The sequence below is a fragment of the Opisthocomus hoazin genome, chromosome 32 (genome assembly GCF_030867145.1).
Source record: "Opisthocomus hoazin isolate bOpiHoa1 chromosome 32, bOpiHoa1.hap1, whole genome shotgun sequence".
NCBI lineage: Eukaryota > Metazoa > Chordata > Aves > Opisthocomiformes > Opisthocomidae > Opisthocomus > Opisthocomus hoazin.
The window spans coordinates 1,808,093-1,823,252 of record NC_134445.1 but is presented as its reverse complement, the minus strand read 5'-3'; the positions used below and the strand labels follow the sequence as shown (position 1 = coordinate 1,823,252).

General features: G+C 72.9%; 2 protein-coding genes and 1 non-coding gene across 3 annotated transcripts; 1 reads left to right on the top strand and 2 right to left on the bottom strand.

Annotated features, from left to right (window-relative positions):
* Positions 1-485: 485 nt before the first annotated feature.
* On the bottom strand, positions 486-567 carry TRNAS-CGA (transfer RNA serine (anticodon CGA)). Its single transcript has one exon. It is a non-coding gene; the product is annotated as a tRNA-Ser (tRNA).
* A 305-nt stretch (positions 568-872) lies between these two features.
* Positions 873-10,332, top strand: SMARCC2 (SWI/SNF related BAF chromatin remodeling complex subunit C2). The gene is given in 33 exon segments (XM_075445583.1): positions 873-1,043; positions 1,175-1,294; positions 2,351-2,436; positions 2,761-2,842; positions 2,929-3,021; positions 3,118-3,187; positions 3,345-3,414; positions 3,520-3,595; positions 3,684-3,815; positions 3,916-4,031; positions 4,122-4,246; positions 4,357-4,416; positions 4,508-4,545; positions 4,829-4,959; positions 5,036-5,107; positions 5,187-5,300; positions 5,394-5,547; positions 5,678-5,770; positions 6,001-6,120; positions 6,268-6,330; positions 6,400-6,658; positions 7,422-7,558; positions 7,560-7,584; positions 7,662-7,726; positions 7,812-7,941; positions 8,014-8,180; positions 8,596-8,730; positions 8,806-9,046; positions 9,372-9,527; positions 9,530-9,575; positions 9,577-9,695; positions 9,893-9,900; positions 9,903-10,332. Coding segments are annotated over 33 exon segments (3,798 nt in total). The 5' UTR covers positions 873-932; the 3' UTR covers positions 10,287-10,332.
* A 245-nt stretch (positions 10,333-10,577) lies between these two features.
* MYL6 (myosin light chain 6) lies at positions 10,578-13,048 on the bottom strand. Its single transcript, XM_075445584.1, is given in 8 exon segments — positions 10,578-10,776; positions 11,172-11,211; positions 11,338-11,415; positions 11,637-11,649; positions 11,651-11,811; positions 11,882-12,025; positions 12,685-12,712; positions 12,944-13,048. Coding segments are annotated over 8 exon segments (627 nt in total). The 5' UTR covers positions 12,947-13,048; the 3' UTR covers positions 10,578-10,616.
* Positions 13,049-15,160: the final 2,112 nt, after the last annotated feature.

Below are 15,160 nucleotides of genomic sequence, written 5' to 3'. Positions count from 1 at the left end.
GCCAGGCGCCCCGGGCCTGCTGACCTGCGCTTGTGGGGAACTTAATTTATTTGCCTCTCTGCTGCCGGGTGTCCCAGTGCTTTCGGCGTGGGGGTCCGCGGGCAGCGAACACCCTGTGGGTCCCTGCCCCAGCGGCCAGGGTGCGCCCAGCCGCGCCACCGAGGGCTTGGCAGGGGGCTCAGTCCCACGGGAAACGAGGGGTGGGGGTCCCCCAACCTCGGGGGCTGCGGGGTCCCTCTCTCACTGCTGCCCCGGGACGCTCGGGCCCCGCCGAGGGGCTCTGGGGGGTTCCGGCCGCAGGCGCTGAGTGCTGCACCCCTCTCTGCATCCCGTCCCCCCCCCATCGTGGTCCCCCAAAACGACCGCCACCCGCTCCGAGCCCCGCCGCTAAAAGAGCGCGTACGGGGCAGCGGGGCGGGAGGCCGCCGAACCGCCGTGTGACGCCCCCGGCCCCGTTCGAGGCTCTCCCGCAAAAAGGCGCTTGGCGTCACGGACAGGATTCGAACCTGTGCGGGGAAACCCCATTGGATTTCGAGTCCAACGCCTTAACCACTCGGCCACCGTGACTCCCGCGTGTCTTACCGCCGCGCTCCGCCTAGAGCGGGCCCGCGCCGCCCGCCCCGCTCGCCTGGCCCGGCCCGAGCTCACCGCGGGGCCGCCCCGCCGCCCCCGGCCCCGCCCGCGGCCACCCGGCCCCGCTCCCCCGCAGGGCCGGCGTCACTGCCCCCCCCGACCCGGCAGGGACCGCCCGGGCCTGGCCGCGCCGGTACCGAGCGGGCAGCGCCGGCGCAGCGCGGGCGGGAGAACGCAGAGCGGGGCGGGGCCGGCAGGGGGCGGTAAGAGCGGCGCGGGGCGGGGCCGGCAGGGGGCGGCAGAGCGGGCGCGGCGCGGCGCGGCGGGAGGCGGCGGGAGGCGGCCCGGCCCGCTCGAAGATGGCGGTGCGGAAGAAGGACGGCGGCCCCAACGTCAAGTACTACGAGGCCTCGGACACCGTCAGCCAGTTCGACAACGTCCGCCTCTGGCTCGGCAAGAACTACAAGAAGGTAGGCCGCGGCGGAAGGCGGGGGGCGCCGGGCCCGACCCCGCCCCGCCGGGCCCGGCCCTGTCACGGCCCCGCCGCCGCCATCGGCGCCCCCGGCCCCGGCGCAGCGCTGACCCCCCGCCCCCCCCGCAGTACATCCAGGCCGAGCCCCCCACCAACAAGTCGCTGTCGAGCCTGGTGGTGCAGCTGCTGCAGTTCCAGGAGGAGGTCTTCGGCAAGCACGTCAGCAACGCGCCCCTCACCAAGCTGCCGGTGAGCCCCGCGCCATTGCGGGGACCGGGACGCGGCGGGCCCGGGGCTGCGCCCTGCGGGGGGACGTGGCCCAGTGGCACCTGGAGACCTGGGGATGAGGCCCTGAGCAGGGACAGAGACGCGGGGACAGCGCCTCGGTGACCCGGGGACAAGGCCCCGGTGACCCCGAGTCAGCGCTGCGAAGACCGAGGCCAAGGCTGTGCAGAGACAGGGCCCCGTAGCCCTGGGGACAAGGCCCCAAGGACCTGGGGAGGAGGCCCCGAGCGAGGACAATGCCCAGAGATGCGGGGATAGCACCGAGGGACAAAGCCCAGGGTCCTGGTGACCGGGGACAAGGCTCTGAGCAGGGACAGCACCCCGGAGACTGGGGGTCAACCCCTGAATGACGCGGGGACAAGGCCCTGGAGACCCGGGGGCAGCATGAGCAGGGGCAGCCCGCCAGTGAGCCGGGGACAAGGCCCCAGTGACCCAGCTCAGCCCTGCAGTGACGCCGGGACGGCTCCCGAGCACAACAGCACCCGGTGACCCGGCACAGCGCCTGGGCACAGACAGTCCGGTGTCCTGGGGACAGTGCCTGGTGACACTTGGGCACCGTCCTGCTGGGTGCTGCTCCCCAAGCAGGGTCCGCACCCCAAAGACTGGGGGACAGCATCCTTCCAGGGACAGCACCCCGGCGCGGGGGCAGGTCTCCGACCACGGACAGCGACCTGGGGACACCTGATGGACCTGGGGACACCACCCCGGGGATCTCAGGACAGCACTCCAGGGACCTGGGGACACCTCACGGGCCTGGGGACATCACCCTGGGGACCTGGGGACAGCATCCCGGCACAGGGACAGGTCCCCAACGGGGGACACAGCTGTGACACTGTAGGGACTGCATCCCATCCCAGGGACGGAGCCCAGCGAGGGGAGGGCACCCCGACATGGAGGGGGCACCCCGACAAGGGCAGGGCACCCCGACGAGGGGAGGGCACCCCACCCAGCACCCTGCCGCTCCGGGGCCGCAGCCCACCCCTTGTGGCTGTCCCCCCGACCCCTTTCTTCCTGGAACAGATAAAATGCTTCCTGGACTTCAAGGCGGGGGGAGCCCTGTGCCACATCCTGGCAGCCGCCTATAAGTTCAAGAGCGACCAAGGATGGTGAGCGCCCGCCTGCGCCGTCGGGCCTGGGGGTCCTGGGAGCGGGAGGGGGCTGGGGCAGTGGTCACAGGATGGGGGTGGGGGGTCCCCTCCATGGGAACGCCCTGGGGTGGCCTTGGCCGGGGCCTGCGCCAGGGTGGGCTGGGTGTAGGGCACCCACCTCCATGGCAAGCCAGTGCCAGGGCATGTCCCCCCCCCACTGCAGACCCCTGATGGGGTTCAGGCGCCTCTGTCCCCCTCCCCCGCCCGCCCCCCAGGCTTTGGATGCTGACCAGGAGACCGGAGCTGTGGCTTTCATGAGAGTCGCTCTTTTCTTCCAATAAGGCGGCGTTTCGATTTCCAGAATCCCTCGCGGATGGACCGCAACGTGGAGATGTTCATGACCATCGAGAAATCTCTGGTGCAGGTAAGAGGCACCCCCCTCCGCCCCGCTGCCTCCCCCCTGCCCCCCCCCATCCCCCACCCACTCACTGCTCTGCTCTCCTTCCCCAGAACAACTGCCTGGCCCGGCCCAACATCTTCCTGCACCAGGAGATCGAGCCCAAGCTGCTGAGCAAGCTGAAAGACATCGTCAAGAGGCACCAGGTCGGTGGCAGCGCCGGGGTGGGGGCACAGGCGGGACCCATCCAGCGCCTCGTCCCGGCACTCAGCCCCAGCCACACTCCCCTGCTCTCCTCGCAGGGCACGGTGACCGAGGACAAGAGCAACGCGTCCCACATCGTCTGCCCTGTCCCCGGGAACCTGGAGGAAGGTGGGTGCAGGGGGAGCCCCCTGCTCCGAGCTGATGGCGCAACGCCAGGCCGGGGCAGGGGGGTCTGGAGGCCGGAGCCACGCTCGGCATCGCGGGCGGCTCTCGGAGGGACGGTGGCTCTGTGCTCAGCACTGGCCCCGCTCCATGTCTCCCGCAGAGGAGTGGGTCCGGCCGGTCATGAAGCGCGATAAGCAGGTCCTGCTGCACTGGGGCTACTACCCCGACAGGTGAGGGGTCCCGGGCAGGTCCGCGTGAGGACGCGGGGGAGCCTGGCGCAGCCCCTGTGCCCGGGGGGCACCCGCTCCGCTCACCCAGTCCCTCTGCGCCTGCAGCTACGATACCTGGATCCCCGCCAACGAGATCGAAGCCTCCGTGGAGGACGCCCCGACGCCGGAGAAGCCCCGGAAGGTAGCGGGGTCTCCCAGGCCGGGGCGGCGGCAGCGGCCCCCTCCCCTGCCTGCTGGCTGCCTGACGCACCCGCGCCCCTGCCCGGCAGGTCCACGCCAAGTGGATCCTGGACACGGACACCTTCAACGAGTGGATGAACGAGGAGGACTACGAGGTGACGGACGAGAAGAGCCCCGTCGCCCGCAGGAAGAAGATCTCGGCCAAGACCCTGACGGACGAGGTCAGAGCAGGGCGGCGGAGCCGTGAGGGTTGGGGGACATGATGGGGGTCTCCACTTGGCCGTCCCACCCAGTTGGACCCAGCGACCCCCGCCCCCCCAGGTGAACAGCCCCGACTCGGACCGGCGGGACAAGAAGGGGGGCAACTACAAGAAGCGGAAGCGCTCACCCTCCCCCTCGCCCACCCCGGAGGCCAAGAAGAAGAACGCGAAGAAGGGGTGAGCCTGGGCTGGGGGCGGCAGGGGTGGGGGTAGTGCGTCCCCCCGGCTGCAGGGTGATGGGGACATGGGGGGTCTCTCCCTTTGCAGACCCTCTACCCCCTACAACAAATCCAAGCGCGGGCACCGCGAGGAGGAGCAGGAGGACCTGACGAAGGACATGGACGAGCCCTCGCCCGTCCCCAACGTGGAGGAGGTCACCCTGCCCAAGACAGGTCAGGGTGGGGGGCCGGCAGCCCATGCTGGGGTCCGTCCCCCCCTGGGAGTGTGGGCTGGGGTGGGGGCCCATCCTCGGGGTGCTCAGCGCCGCTTCCCTCCGCTGCAGTCAACACCAAGAAGGACTCTGAGTCTGCGCCCGTCAAGGGGGGCACCATGACGGACCTGGGTGAGTGGGAGCTGCCGGGGCCGAGCGCCACGGCTGTCCCCCGGCACCACGGGCCTGGCGGTGCCCGAGCCCCCCCGCTCCTCCCTTCCAGATGAGCAGGAAGACGAGAGCATGGAGACGGCTGGCAAGGTGAGACCCGCGCCGTCCCCTCCTCCCCGGGCCACCGCGGCTCCAGGGAAGGGGTCCCACCCCAGCACGGGGGTCATGATTGCTGGGTGGTCGCCTCTGTATCCCTCTGTCCTTGTCCCTCTTTTGGGGAGAAAAGAGCCGCTTTCTGCCCTTCCACTCGCGCCTGGGGCTGTGGGTGGCTTTGCCCGGGGCCGTTGGCCTCATCCTGCTCTCAGTGAGGGTGACGACGGGTGCAGAAGGGGGCTCAGGACCCCCGTGCCCATCTGGCGCTGGTCTCTGGCAGGACGAGGAGGAGAACGGCACCGGGAGCAAGGGAGAGCAGGCCAAGAACCCCGACCTGCACGAGGACAACGTGACGGAGCAGACCCACCACATCATCATCCCCAGCTACGCCGCCTGGTTTGACTACAACAGGTACGGCGCGGCCGAGGGCAAGGACGCTGCCCCGGCACCGCCGCGCCAGGCCCTGCCCGAGCCTCTCGCCTCGCAGCGTCCATGCCATTGAGCGCCGAGCCCTGCCCGAGTTCTTCAACGGCAAGAATAAATCCAAGACCCCCGAAATGTGAGGCCGACCCCCTCCCCGTCCCTCCTGGTGCCGGCGGTGCCGCTGCCGGTGCTGACGCCTCGCCGCTCTCCCCCAGCTACTTGGCTTACCGCAACTTCATGATCGACACGTACCGGCTGAACCCGCAGGAGTACCTGACCTCCACGGCCTGCCGCCGCAACCTGGCTGGGGACGTCTGTGCCATCATGCGGTGGGTCCGGCGGCGGGGGGGTGGGAGGGGCGCGGGTTGGCAGCCCAGCGCGGGCGGGGGGTCCGGCGGGGTCTGAGCCCCGGCTCCCCGCAGGGTCCACGCCTTCCTGGAACAGTGGGGCCTCATCAACTACCAGGTGGACGCCGAGAGCCGGCCCACCCCCATGGGCCCCCCGCCGACCTCCCACTTCCACGTCCTGGCCGATACGCCCTCGGGGCTGGTGCCGCTGCAGCCCAAGACCCCGCAGGTGGGTGTGCGGGCGCGGCCGCTCCTCGCCCAGCCGCGTCCCCCCTCCGCCTCCCTCCGGACCCCCCGGGGGCCGGGCGCAGGGGGCGGCGGGGGGCAGGGGGATCGCACAGCTTCGATCCGTGCCTCAGGGCCGGCAGAGCGACGGCGACGCCAAGACGGGCCGCAAGAGCAAAGAGATCGAAGAGCTCGTCACCGAGACGGTGAAGGGGAAGCCGGAGCTGGTAGGCGGCTCCTTGGGGTCCGTCGCTCCGCCGCTGGCCGAGGAAGGCTCCTTCCCTCCTCCACCTCGCGCCCCGCATGCCGCCCTGCCCCGGGGAGCAGGGACGCGGGGGGGAACGCCATGATGAGATGCGGCATGAAGGCTTCTCCGGGACTGGGAGGGGGACACCGGCATCCTGGCGGACTGTCCCCCATGGCCGCAGCCCCAGCGTCCCCTCTCCTCCCCCGGCAGCAGACCTCGGCCTCGCAGCAGATGCTGAACTTCCCCGACAAGAGCAAGGAGAAGCCGGCCGACATGCAGAACTTCGGCCTCCGCACTGACATGTACACCAAGAAGAACGTCCCCTCCAAGGTGGGCACCCCCCATCCATACTGCGTCCCCCTGCCTGCCGTCCCCCCGCCCGCCAGCCCCCTGCCCGCCATCCCTCCGCCCGCAGTCCCCCTGCCCGCTGTCTCGCCGTCCCCCCACCCGCCGCCGCTCACCCCTCTCTCCCCCCAGAGCAAAGCCGCCGCCAGCGCGACACGGGAGTGGACGGAGCAGGAGACGCTGCTGCTGCTGGAGGTGAGTGGGGTCCCCGGGAAGGGGGACGGGGCCGCCGGGCGCTGCTGACCCCCCTGCTGCATCCCACAGGCCCTTGAGATGTACAAGGACGACTGGAACAAGGTGTCGGAGCACGTGGGCAGCCGGACGCAGGACGAGTGCATCCTGCACTTCCTGCGGCTGCCCATCGAGGACCCCTACCTGGAGGACTCAGAGGCGTCGCTGGGGCCGCTGGCCTACCAGCCCATCCCCTTCAGCCAGTCCGGCAACCCCGTCATGAGCACCGTCGCCTTCCTGGCCTCCGTCGTCGACCCCCGCGTCGCCTCCGCCGCCGCCAAGTCGGCACTGGGTAATGCAGCCGCTCCCGGCGGGGCTGGGTCGTGGGGGGCCAGCACCTGTGGGGAGAGGGACGGGTTCTGTGGGGGGTTCTGTGGGGAAACAGGACGAGTCTCGTGGCTACGTCCTGTGGGGCGTCAGGACGAGTCCTGTAGCGAGGGAAGATGAGTCCTGCAGGGAATCCCACAGGGAGCTGGGTCGAGTCATACGGGGAGCGGGGGGTGGGTGCTGTGGGGACCCAGGCTGAGTTCCACAGGGAGTTCTGTGGGGAGATGGGATGAGTCCCATCGGGATTTCTGCAGGAAGAGAGGACGAGCCCTGGGGGGGGCAGGGAGGGTCCTGCAGGGAGGAGGGCCGAGTCCTCCCGGGAGTCCCTGGGGAAGCAGAGGGAGTCGTAGGGGAGGGGGGTGAGTCCCCGGGCAGCTGGGGTGAGGCCGGTGGGTCCTGCAGGGATTCCTCGGCAGAGGGGACGACTGCACAGCGGGGACGGCTACGATGGGGTCCTGGGACGGCTCTGATGGGGCTCCTGGGATGGGGCTCCCCGGGACGGCTCCGATGGGGCTCCCGGGATGGCTCCGATGGGGCTCGTTGGGATGGCTCCAATGGGGCTCCTGGGATGGGGCTCCCTGGGATGGCTCCGATGGGGCTCCCCGGGACGGCTCCGATGGGGCTCCCTGCTTGGGGCGGGACAGCCCGTGGGGAGCAGGGTGATCCCTGGGGGGGGCAGCAGTGCCGAGGCCGGGGTGGGGGTCTGAGCCCCCCGCCCTGCCCTGCAGAGGAGTTCTCCAAGATGAAGGAGGAGGTGCCCACGGCCCTGGTCGAGGCCCATGTGCGCAAGGTGGAGGAGGCGGCCAAGGTGACGGGCAAGGCCGACCCGGCGTTCGGGCTGGAGAGCAGCGGCATCGCCGGCACCCGCCGCGGACGAGCCGGAGCGGATCGGTGAGGGGGGCTCGGCGGGACGGGCGTGCCAGGCTGGGGCTGCAGCAGCGGGGCTGACCCTGCGCTGGTGTCCGCAGAGGAGAGCGGCGCGGAGGAGGCGCGGGCCGAGGCGCAGCCGGCCGAGGAGAAGAAGGAGGCGAAGGTAGCGGCTGGCCCGGGGAGGGGGCGCGGGGTCGGGGGGGGATGGCGCAGGCGCTCGAGCGGCCACGGGGCCGATCCCCTCCCAGGAGCCCCGCGACGGCGTCGCCGAGGAGGAGGCAAAGGAGAAGCCAGGGGAGACCCCCAAGAAGGAGGAGGAGAAGGGGAAGGAGGTGGAGGGCGAGAAGGAGCCCGAGAAGGGCGATGGTGATGGCGCAGGTGAGCGGGGTCCTGGGCTGGGGGGACGCTGAGACCCCCCGTGCCCCGCTGACGGGTCCTGCCCCGCCGCAGCGGAGCCGGAGAAGGAGAAGGAGGCGAAGGAGGGCACGGATGAGGTGCCCAAGGAGCCGTCGGAGCCCGAGGCCGAGCGCAAGGCCAAGGTGGAGCGGGACATCGGCGAGGGGAACCTGTCCACTGCCGCCGCCGCCGCGCTGGCTGCCGCTGCCGTGAAGGCCAAGGTGGGGGGTGGGGGGCCGGGGCAGGGAGGCTGGGGTGGGGGTGCTGGGGCAGGGGGCTGAGGCGGGGGGGGGCCGGGGCACGGGGCTGGGGGTCCACCCGGCTGCGGGTGCTGACCCCTCATCCCCTCCCGGCCCCCAGCACTTGGCAGCGGTGGAGGAGCGGAAGATCAAGGGGGCTGGGGCGGGGGGCTGGGGCGCGTGGGGCTGGGGCAGGGGGGACCGGGGCCGGGGGCTGGGGGTCCACCCGGCTGCAGGTGCTGACCCCCCCCTCCCCTCGCGGGCCCCCAGCACTTGGTGGCAGTGGAGGAGCGAAAGATCAAGAGGGCTGGCGTGGGGGGCCAGGGCAGGCTGGGGCAGGGGGGTGGGGGTCCACCTGGCTGCGGGTGCTGACGCCCCCTCCCCTCCCGGCCCCCAGCACTTGGCAGCGGTGGAGGAGCGGAAGATCAAGTCGCTGGTGGCTCTGCTGGTGGAGACGCAGATGAAGAAGCTGGAGATCAAGCTGCGGCACTTCGAGGAGCTGGAGACCATCATGGACCGGGAGCGCGAGGCTGTGAGTACCGGGGGGGCTGGGGGGGGGGGGGGCGGCGGGGGTGGTCTTCCCGCGCTGACCCCCGGCCCCCCCCAGCTGGAGTACCAGCGGCAGCAGCTGCTGGCGGACCGGCAGGCCTTCCACATGGAGCAGCTGAAGTACGCCGAGATGCGGGCGCGGCAGCAGCACTTCCAGCACCTGCAGCAGCAGCAGCAGCAGCCGCCCGCCCCCGGCGCCCAGCCCCTGCCCGCCGCCCCCCCGCCCGCCCCCGCCGCGCTGGGCCCTGCCGAGCCGCCGCTGCCCGGGGCCCCCCCACCGCCCCCGCCCGGCCCGCACGGTGAGGAGGGGGGCAAAGGGGGGGGGGGGGGGGGGGGGGTGTCCGTGCTGGGGGCTCGGCGCTGAGCCCCCCCTGCCCGGGCAGTGGGGGGGATGGGGGAAAGGTGAGGGGGGGGTGTCTCACATCTTTCCCCCCCCTCAAGCCCTGGCACCTTTCCCCGGGTAGTGGGAGGGATGGGGGGACGGAGGGGGGTTCTCAAGGCCGTGGGGGTCTCACCACTTGCCCCCCCAGCCCCGGCGCCCTTCCCCGGGCAGTGGGGAGGGATTGGGGGGGGGGGGGGAGGGGGGTGTCTGAGGGCCGGGGTCTCACCGCTTTCCCCCTCCAGCCCCGGCGCCCTTCCCCGGGCCACAGCCGCCGCCGAGCCTGCCCGGGAGCCTGGGTGGCAGCGGCCACCCCGCCGTGCCCGGTAACGCGCCCGCGGCCCTGCCCTTCGCGCTGCCGCCGTCCGCCGTGCCCCTCAGCATGGCCGCCCCCCCCGCGCCCCCCCCCCGCGCTCCCCGCTGCATGGGGCCCCGGCCAGCAGCATGCCCGGGGGGCTGCCCCCCCCCGCCCCCGCCGCCCCCCGCCGGGGGCTCGGCCGCCGCGCACAGCCCCGCCATCGTGGCCGCCGTGCAGGGAAGCCTCCTCCCCCACCCCGGCCTCCTCGCAGGTGAGACATGGGGGGGCGGGGGGGGGGGGCGGGGGGCACCCAGCGGGAGCGGCCCGGGGAGGGGGGGCCCACTCGCGGGCATGGGGCTGGGGGGGGGGGGGCCCCAACCCATCCGGGGAGCTGGGGGGCGAGAGGTGCTTGTGCATCCCCTTGCCCCCCCCCAGGTGTAACCCCCCCCCCCCCCCCTCTCCCTGCAGACCAAGGCCCCCCCCTGCAGACGGACCCCATCGCGCCCAGTCCCAGCACGGCCACCCCCGTCCCCCCCACGCAGTGAGGCCCCCCCACCCCCTGCCGGGGCGAGGACGCCGCAGCCCCCCCCAGCCCGGCCACCACCCCAAGCCCGGGGAGACCGGCCCCTCCCCCCCCCCCCCCCCGCAAGGCGCCCCAAAAGACCCCCCCCAACTTCCCCTCCCCCCCTGCTTTCGTATTTTTTTTATGATTGTCCCGATTTTATTTAAGTGTTGGTCTCCCCGGGCGGGCCGGGGGCCCTGCTCCCCCCGGCTATTTATGAGACAGCTGCGCCCCCCCCCCGCCCCTTCTCAGTTGTGCTGTTCCCCACCCCCCCTCTGTTTTTGTTTTTTTTTTTTTTAAAAAAAAAACATCAAAAATAAAATTCCAAGTCCCCGGGGCGGGAAGCAGCGGCCTTGCGGTGCAGGGTCTGTCTATGGGGGGGGGGGGGGGGGGGGACAGGCTCACGCACCCCGTGTCTGTCTGGGGGGGCGGGTGACAGAGGCTCCTGCACCCCTTATCTGCCGGGGGGGGCGGGGGGGGGGAGGTGCAGCTGTCACCCCGTGTCTGTCAGGGGATTGGGGGGGGGGACGGGGGACAGGGGCTCCCGCACCCCGTGGCTGTCGGGGGGACACAGAGGCTCACACCCCCGCGGCGCGTTTCGACACTTTATTCGCTGCATGGAGCAATAACTTAGCCGGGGGGGCTGGGGGGGCTGGGGGGGGGGGGGTGTGTCAGGAAAACCAGGGAAAAGGCACAAAACCCAGAGTGGGGGGGGGGGGGGGGGGAGCGGGGGGGGGGACACACGACGACACGAGGGGTCCTCAGCCGCTCAGCACCATCCGGACCAGCTCTGCAGAGAGAAGAGGGAGAGCGGGGTGAGGGGGGGGGGTGGTATGCCGGCCCCCCCCCGCCCTCATCCCGGAGAGAGGCAGGAAAACCGGAGGCAGACGGTGGAAGAGCGCAGGAGGAAGAGCGCAGGAGGAACCGGTGCTGCTGCAGCCCTGGCTAGGGGGCACTCCACCGGCCCCCCCCGCACCCGCGTCCCGGCCCCGGCGCACAGGGGGGCTCCATGCAGAGGGGCATGCGGGGGGGGGGGGGAGGGGCTGCACCAGGGGCGAGAGCGCAAATCAGGCGGCCTTTTTTTTTTTTTTTTTTTGCCTTTTTTTTTTTTTAAAAAAAAAGAGACCATGGGAAAAATAGGAAGGGAAAAAAAAAAACTGTAAGGGGGGGGCGGGGGAGGCGTACCCCGGTGGCGTCACCCCTGCCAAGATGTGTCTCACAAACGCTGGCGGGAAGGAAGGAGACAACGGTCAGGGGGGAGCGGGGCTGCGGCCAAGCCCCTGGGACCCCGCGCACCCCTAGGACCCCCCCCCGGGCCCCCCCCCCCGCCCCCCTGGACCACGGCCCTCACCTTCGTAGTTGATGCAGCCGTTGCTGTCCTCGTGCCCGGCCACCAGCTGCTCCACCTCCTCCTCTGTCATCTTCTCACCTGCGGGACAGCCCGCGTCACCCTGGGGAGGGCGGACACCAAGGGGGCCCTGGGGCTGGCAGAGGGCTCTGGGGCTGGTGAGGGGCCCTGGGGACATCCCTGGAGGGGGCTGGGGGGCTTGCGAGGATCCCGGACTGGCCGGGAGTTCATGGGGTCCCCGGGGCTTCAGGGGTCCTCAGGGGTGGCCGGGGGTCCCCGGGGCCGGGGGGGCTGACACCCACCCAGGGTGACGAGGGACGTGGCGGATCTCAGCCCCCATGACGGTGCCATTGCCCTCCTTGTCGAAGACGCGCAGCCCCTCCACGTAGTCCTCAAAGCAGCCCTGGTCCTTGTTCTTGGCAATGGTCTGCATCATGGGCAGGAACTGCTCGAAGTTCAGCGTCTTCAGGTTCATCTCTGCGGGGAGAGAGGGGCCGTGGGCGGGGGCGCAGGGGGGGGGTGTCGGGGGGGGGGGTTCCCCACTCACCATCGCTCTTGGGGTTGCCCAGCACCTTCATCACCTCGGCGTTGGTGGGGTTCTGGCCCAGCGCCCGCATCACGTCCCCGCACTGGCTGTACAGGATCTTCCCGTCCCCGGTGCGGTCGAAGAGCTGGAACGCCTCCTTGAACTCTGCCGGAACCCCCGCGTCAGCGCCCGCGACCCCCCAGCACCGGGACCCTCCCCCGGGGACACTGCACCCACAGGACCCCGGGACCCCCCCCCCAGGCCTCCCCTCCCACCCCCCGGGACCCCGCACCTCCACACCCCCCGCACCTGCCCTGAGGGACCCGGCCCCACCCCCCGGGCGGGTTTCGTTACCGGCGGGATCCGGTTTCCCGGTGGAACCCGATGCCGGGATGGAGGTCGCGGCCCCCCCCGCCGGGCGCGCCCCGGGATGATGCTCCCCCCCCCCCCCCCGCGAGAGAACCGGGGCTGCCCCCCCCCCCCCCCCCCCCCCCCCCGCAGGAATGCGCGGCCCGGCCCCCGCGCTATGCCCATATAAGGGCAAATGCCGCAGGAGGGGCCCGCGCCCCCCCCGCCCCGCGCCCCCCCGGTCCCGCATCCTCCCCCCCCGGCGTCCCCCGGTCCCGCATCCCTTGGCCCCCCCCTCCGCACCCCCCCCCCCCCCCAATCCCCCCGCCGCGCTGGCACGAGCGGCCCCGCCCGGGTGAGACTTCGCCCCGGGAAAGGGCCCCGCCCGCGGCCGCGCAGGAAGCGGCGGGGCGGGGGGGGGGGGGGGGTCGGGGGGGTGCGGAGGCCGCTCCCGGGGCCCGGGGCCGGTCACTCACCCGCCGTCTGCTCCTCCGAGAAGTCGCACTGCGGGGGGAGAGCGGGGATCAGCCCAGGGGACGGCGGCACTGCCCGGGCCCGGGCCCCGCCGAGCCCTTCCGCGCCCCCGCCCCACCCCGCCGAGCCCCCCCGGGGACCCCCCCCAGACCCCCGCCGCGATCCCGCCCGGACCCCCGCCCCCGAGCATCCCCGCGGTGCAGTGCCCGGCGCGGTGCCCGGTCGCGGCGCGGTGCCCGGTGTGGTGCCCCGGGGTCCCACCATGGCAGCCGCCGCTCCCGCTCCCGTCCCCGCTCTGGGCCGCGCGCGCCGGGCGGGCGCTTTCTACCGCGCGGCGTCACCACCCGCCCATTGGCCGCGCGCCCCGCTGCGTCACCGCGCGCGCCCCGGGCGATGCATTATGCATGAGGGGGGCGGGGAGAGGCGGGGCCACGCCCCTTCTCTTTTGGGGGGATTTTTGTCTATAGATGGGCACGGAGAGGGCGGGGGGGGGGGGGGCAGCGCGATGGGGGACACCCCACGGGTGACGTCACGGGGGCACCCCACCAGGACCCACCGGGGGGGGGGTGGGGGGGTGGTGGTGCATCCCGTGACAGCCCCCGCGGGGGGCACCGCAGTGGGACCACTGTGACGGGGACGATGTCCCACAGGGGGACACCCCCAAGGACCATCCCCCCCCCAAAGACCCTCCCCGGGGGCGCCACCCCCACGCTGGGGAGCACCCTCCGAGGCACGGGGGGGTGTCACTGCAGCCCCCCCCCCCCCGGCTCCCCCGGGACCCCCCAGCACTCGGAGCTGCCGCTGTCCCCCTCCCTCCTTTATTAGCGCGGGCGTGGGGGGGGGCGCTTGGGGACGCAGCCCCCGGGAAGGCAGTGGGGGGTCGGCGTGGTGGTGGCATCCCCGTGGTGACATCGCGGTGGCATCACGGCGGCGGCGGCATCGCAGTGGTGGCACGGTCTCAGCAGCGTGCTGGCGTCAGCGGCATCACGGCCTCCGCAGTGTCGGTGGCATCGCGGCATTATCGTGGCGTTGGTGGCATCGCGGCAGCGGTGGCATCGGTGGCATTGTGGTGGCAGTGGCAGCAGCTCCATCAGCAGTGTCTCCCCGGGGGGGTTCGGGGGCACAGGCCCAAGCCGGGCCCCCCCGCCCCGGGGGCTCCTCGGTGGGCGAAGGCACGAGGTTGGTAACAGTCGGGGGGGGGGCGCGGGGGGGGGCCCCAGCCTGGCCCCCCCCCCCCCCGGGGTCTTTGGTCAGTGGCGAGGCGGGGGCGGGGCGGGGGGGGCAGCAGGAGCAGCGGGAGCCCCCGGGGGGCCCGGCCCCCACACCCCACCCCTCCCCACTGCCCCAGGCATGTGGGGAGAGGGGGGCCCGGGGGGGGCCCAGCTCTAGGGGCTGCTCCGCTCCTCCCGCAGCTCGTACCTGTGGGGGGGGCAGCGGTTTGGGGGCACGGGGGGGGGGCACAGCCCCTCACCCCAGAGAGACACACCCCCCACCCCCACCACCCCCCCCTCGGGACAGCCCCACTCACCAGTGGGTTCCCCCCTGGGACAGATCCACCTGCGCCAGGTCCAGATGGAGCTGGGGAGGAGCAGTGGCTCAGGGGGGGCTTCCCGGCCCCCCCCCCGAGACCCCCCGGCCCCCCCCGAGACCCCCCCCTACCTTCCCCAGCACCTCCTTCTCCCCGTGACACGAAGGACAGCGAGGACTTGACCTGAGCCTCCAGCGCGCGCCGTGAGGCTTCCTCGAGGGACATGTCCCACTCGAACCTGGGGAGACCGGGCCGTACTGGGCCGTACTGGGCAGCGCTGGGCAGCGCTGGGCAGCGCTGGGCAGCACGGGGCTGGCGGCCCCCCCGGCCCCCCCACCTCTCGTTGAAGTCGGGGTTCAGCGTCTTCCTCTGCACGCTCGTCTTCCTCTTGGTGCCGCGGCTGCGGTCGGGCAGCAGCACCAGGGAGACGTAGGGGTCTGGCAGCTCCCTTGACGCCGGCCGCAGCTTCCTGGGGGGGACACGGCTCAAGGGGGAGCACGGCTCGGGGGGGGCATGGGCTCGGGGGGGTCCAGCCCCCAGCCCCCCACCAGCGGCCCTCACCTGCAGGCGTGGACGATGGCCACCAGCCTCCGCTCGTCCCCGTGGTACCAGAGCGTGAGCTGCAGCCGGCCCAGGGGCCCCTCCGCCAGCGCAGGGTGGCTGGGGGGGGGCACAGGGTCAGCGACCCCCCCCCCCCCCCCGGCACGGGGGGCTCAGCCCTGGGCTCCCAGGGGGGCTCACGCACAGACCCCCCTGCCCTGGCTGCAACCAGTGCAGGGATGGGGACGGGGATGGGGGGGGATGGGGACGGGGGGGGGTCGCGCCCCCAGCCCTACCTGTCAGGGGGGGAGCAGGCGCTGTCGCAGCCCCCCCGCCCCGCTCTCCTCCCCCCCCCGTTGCCTCGGCGGGGCTGGGGAGCAGCGTCCCCCCCTGCCGGGTCTGCGCTGCTA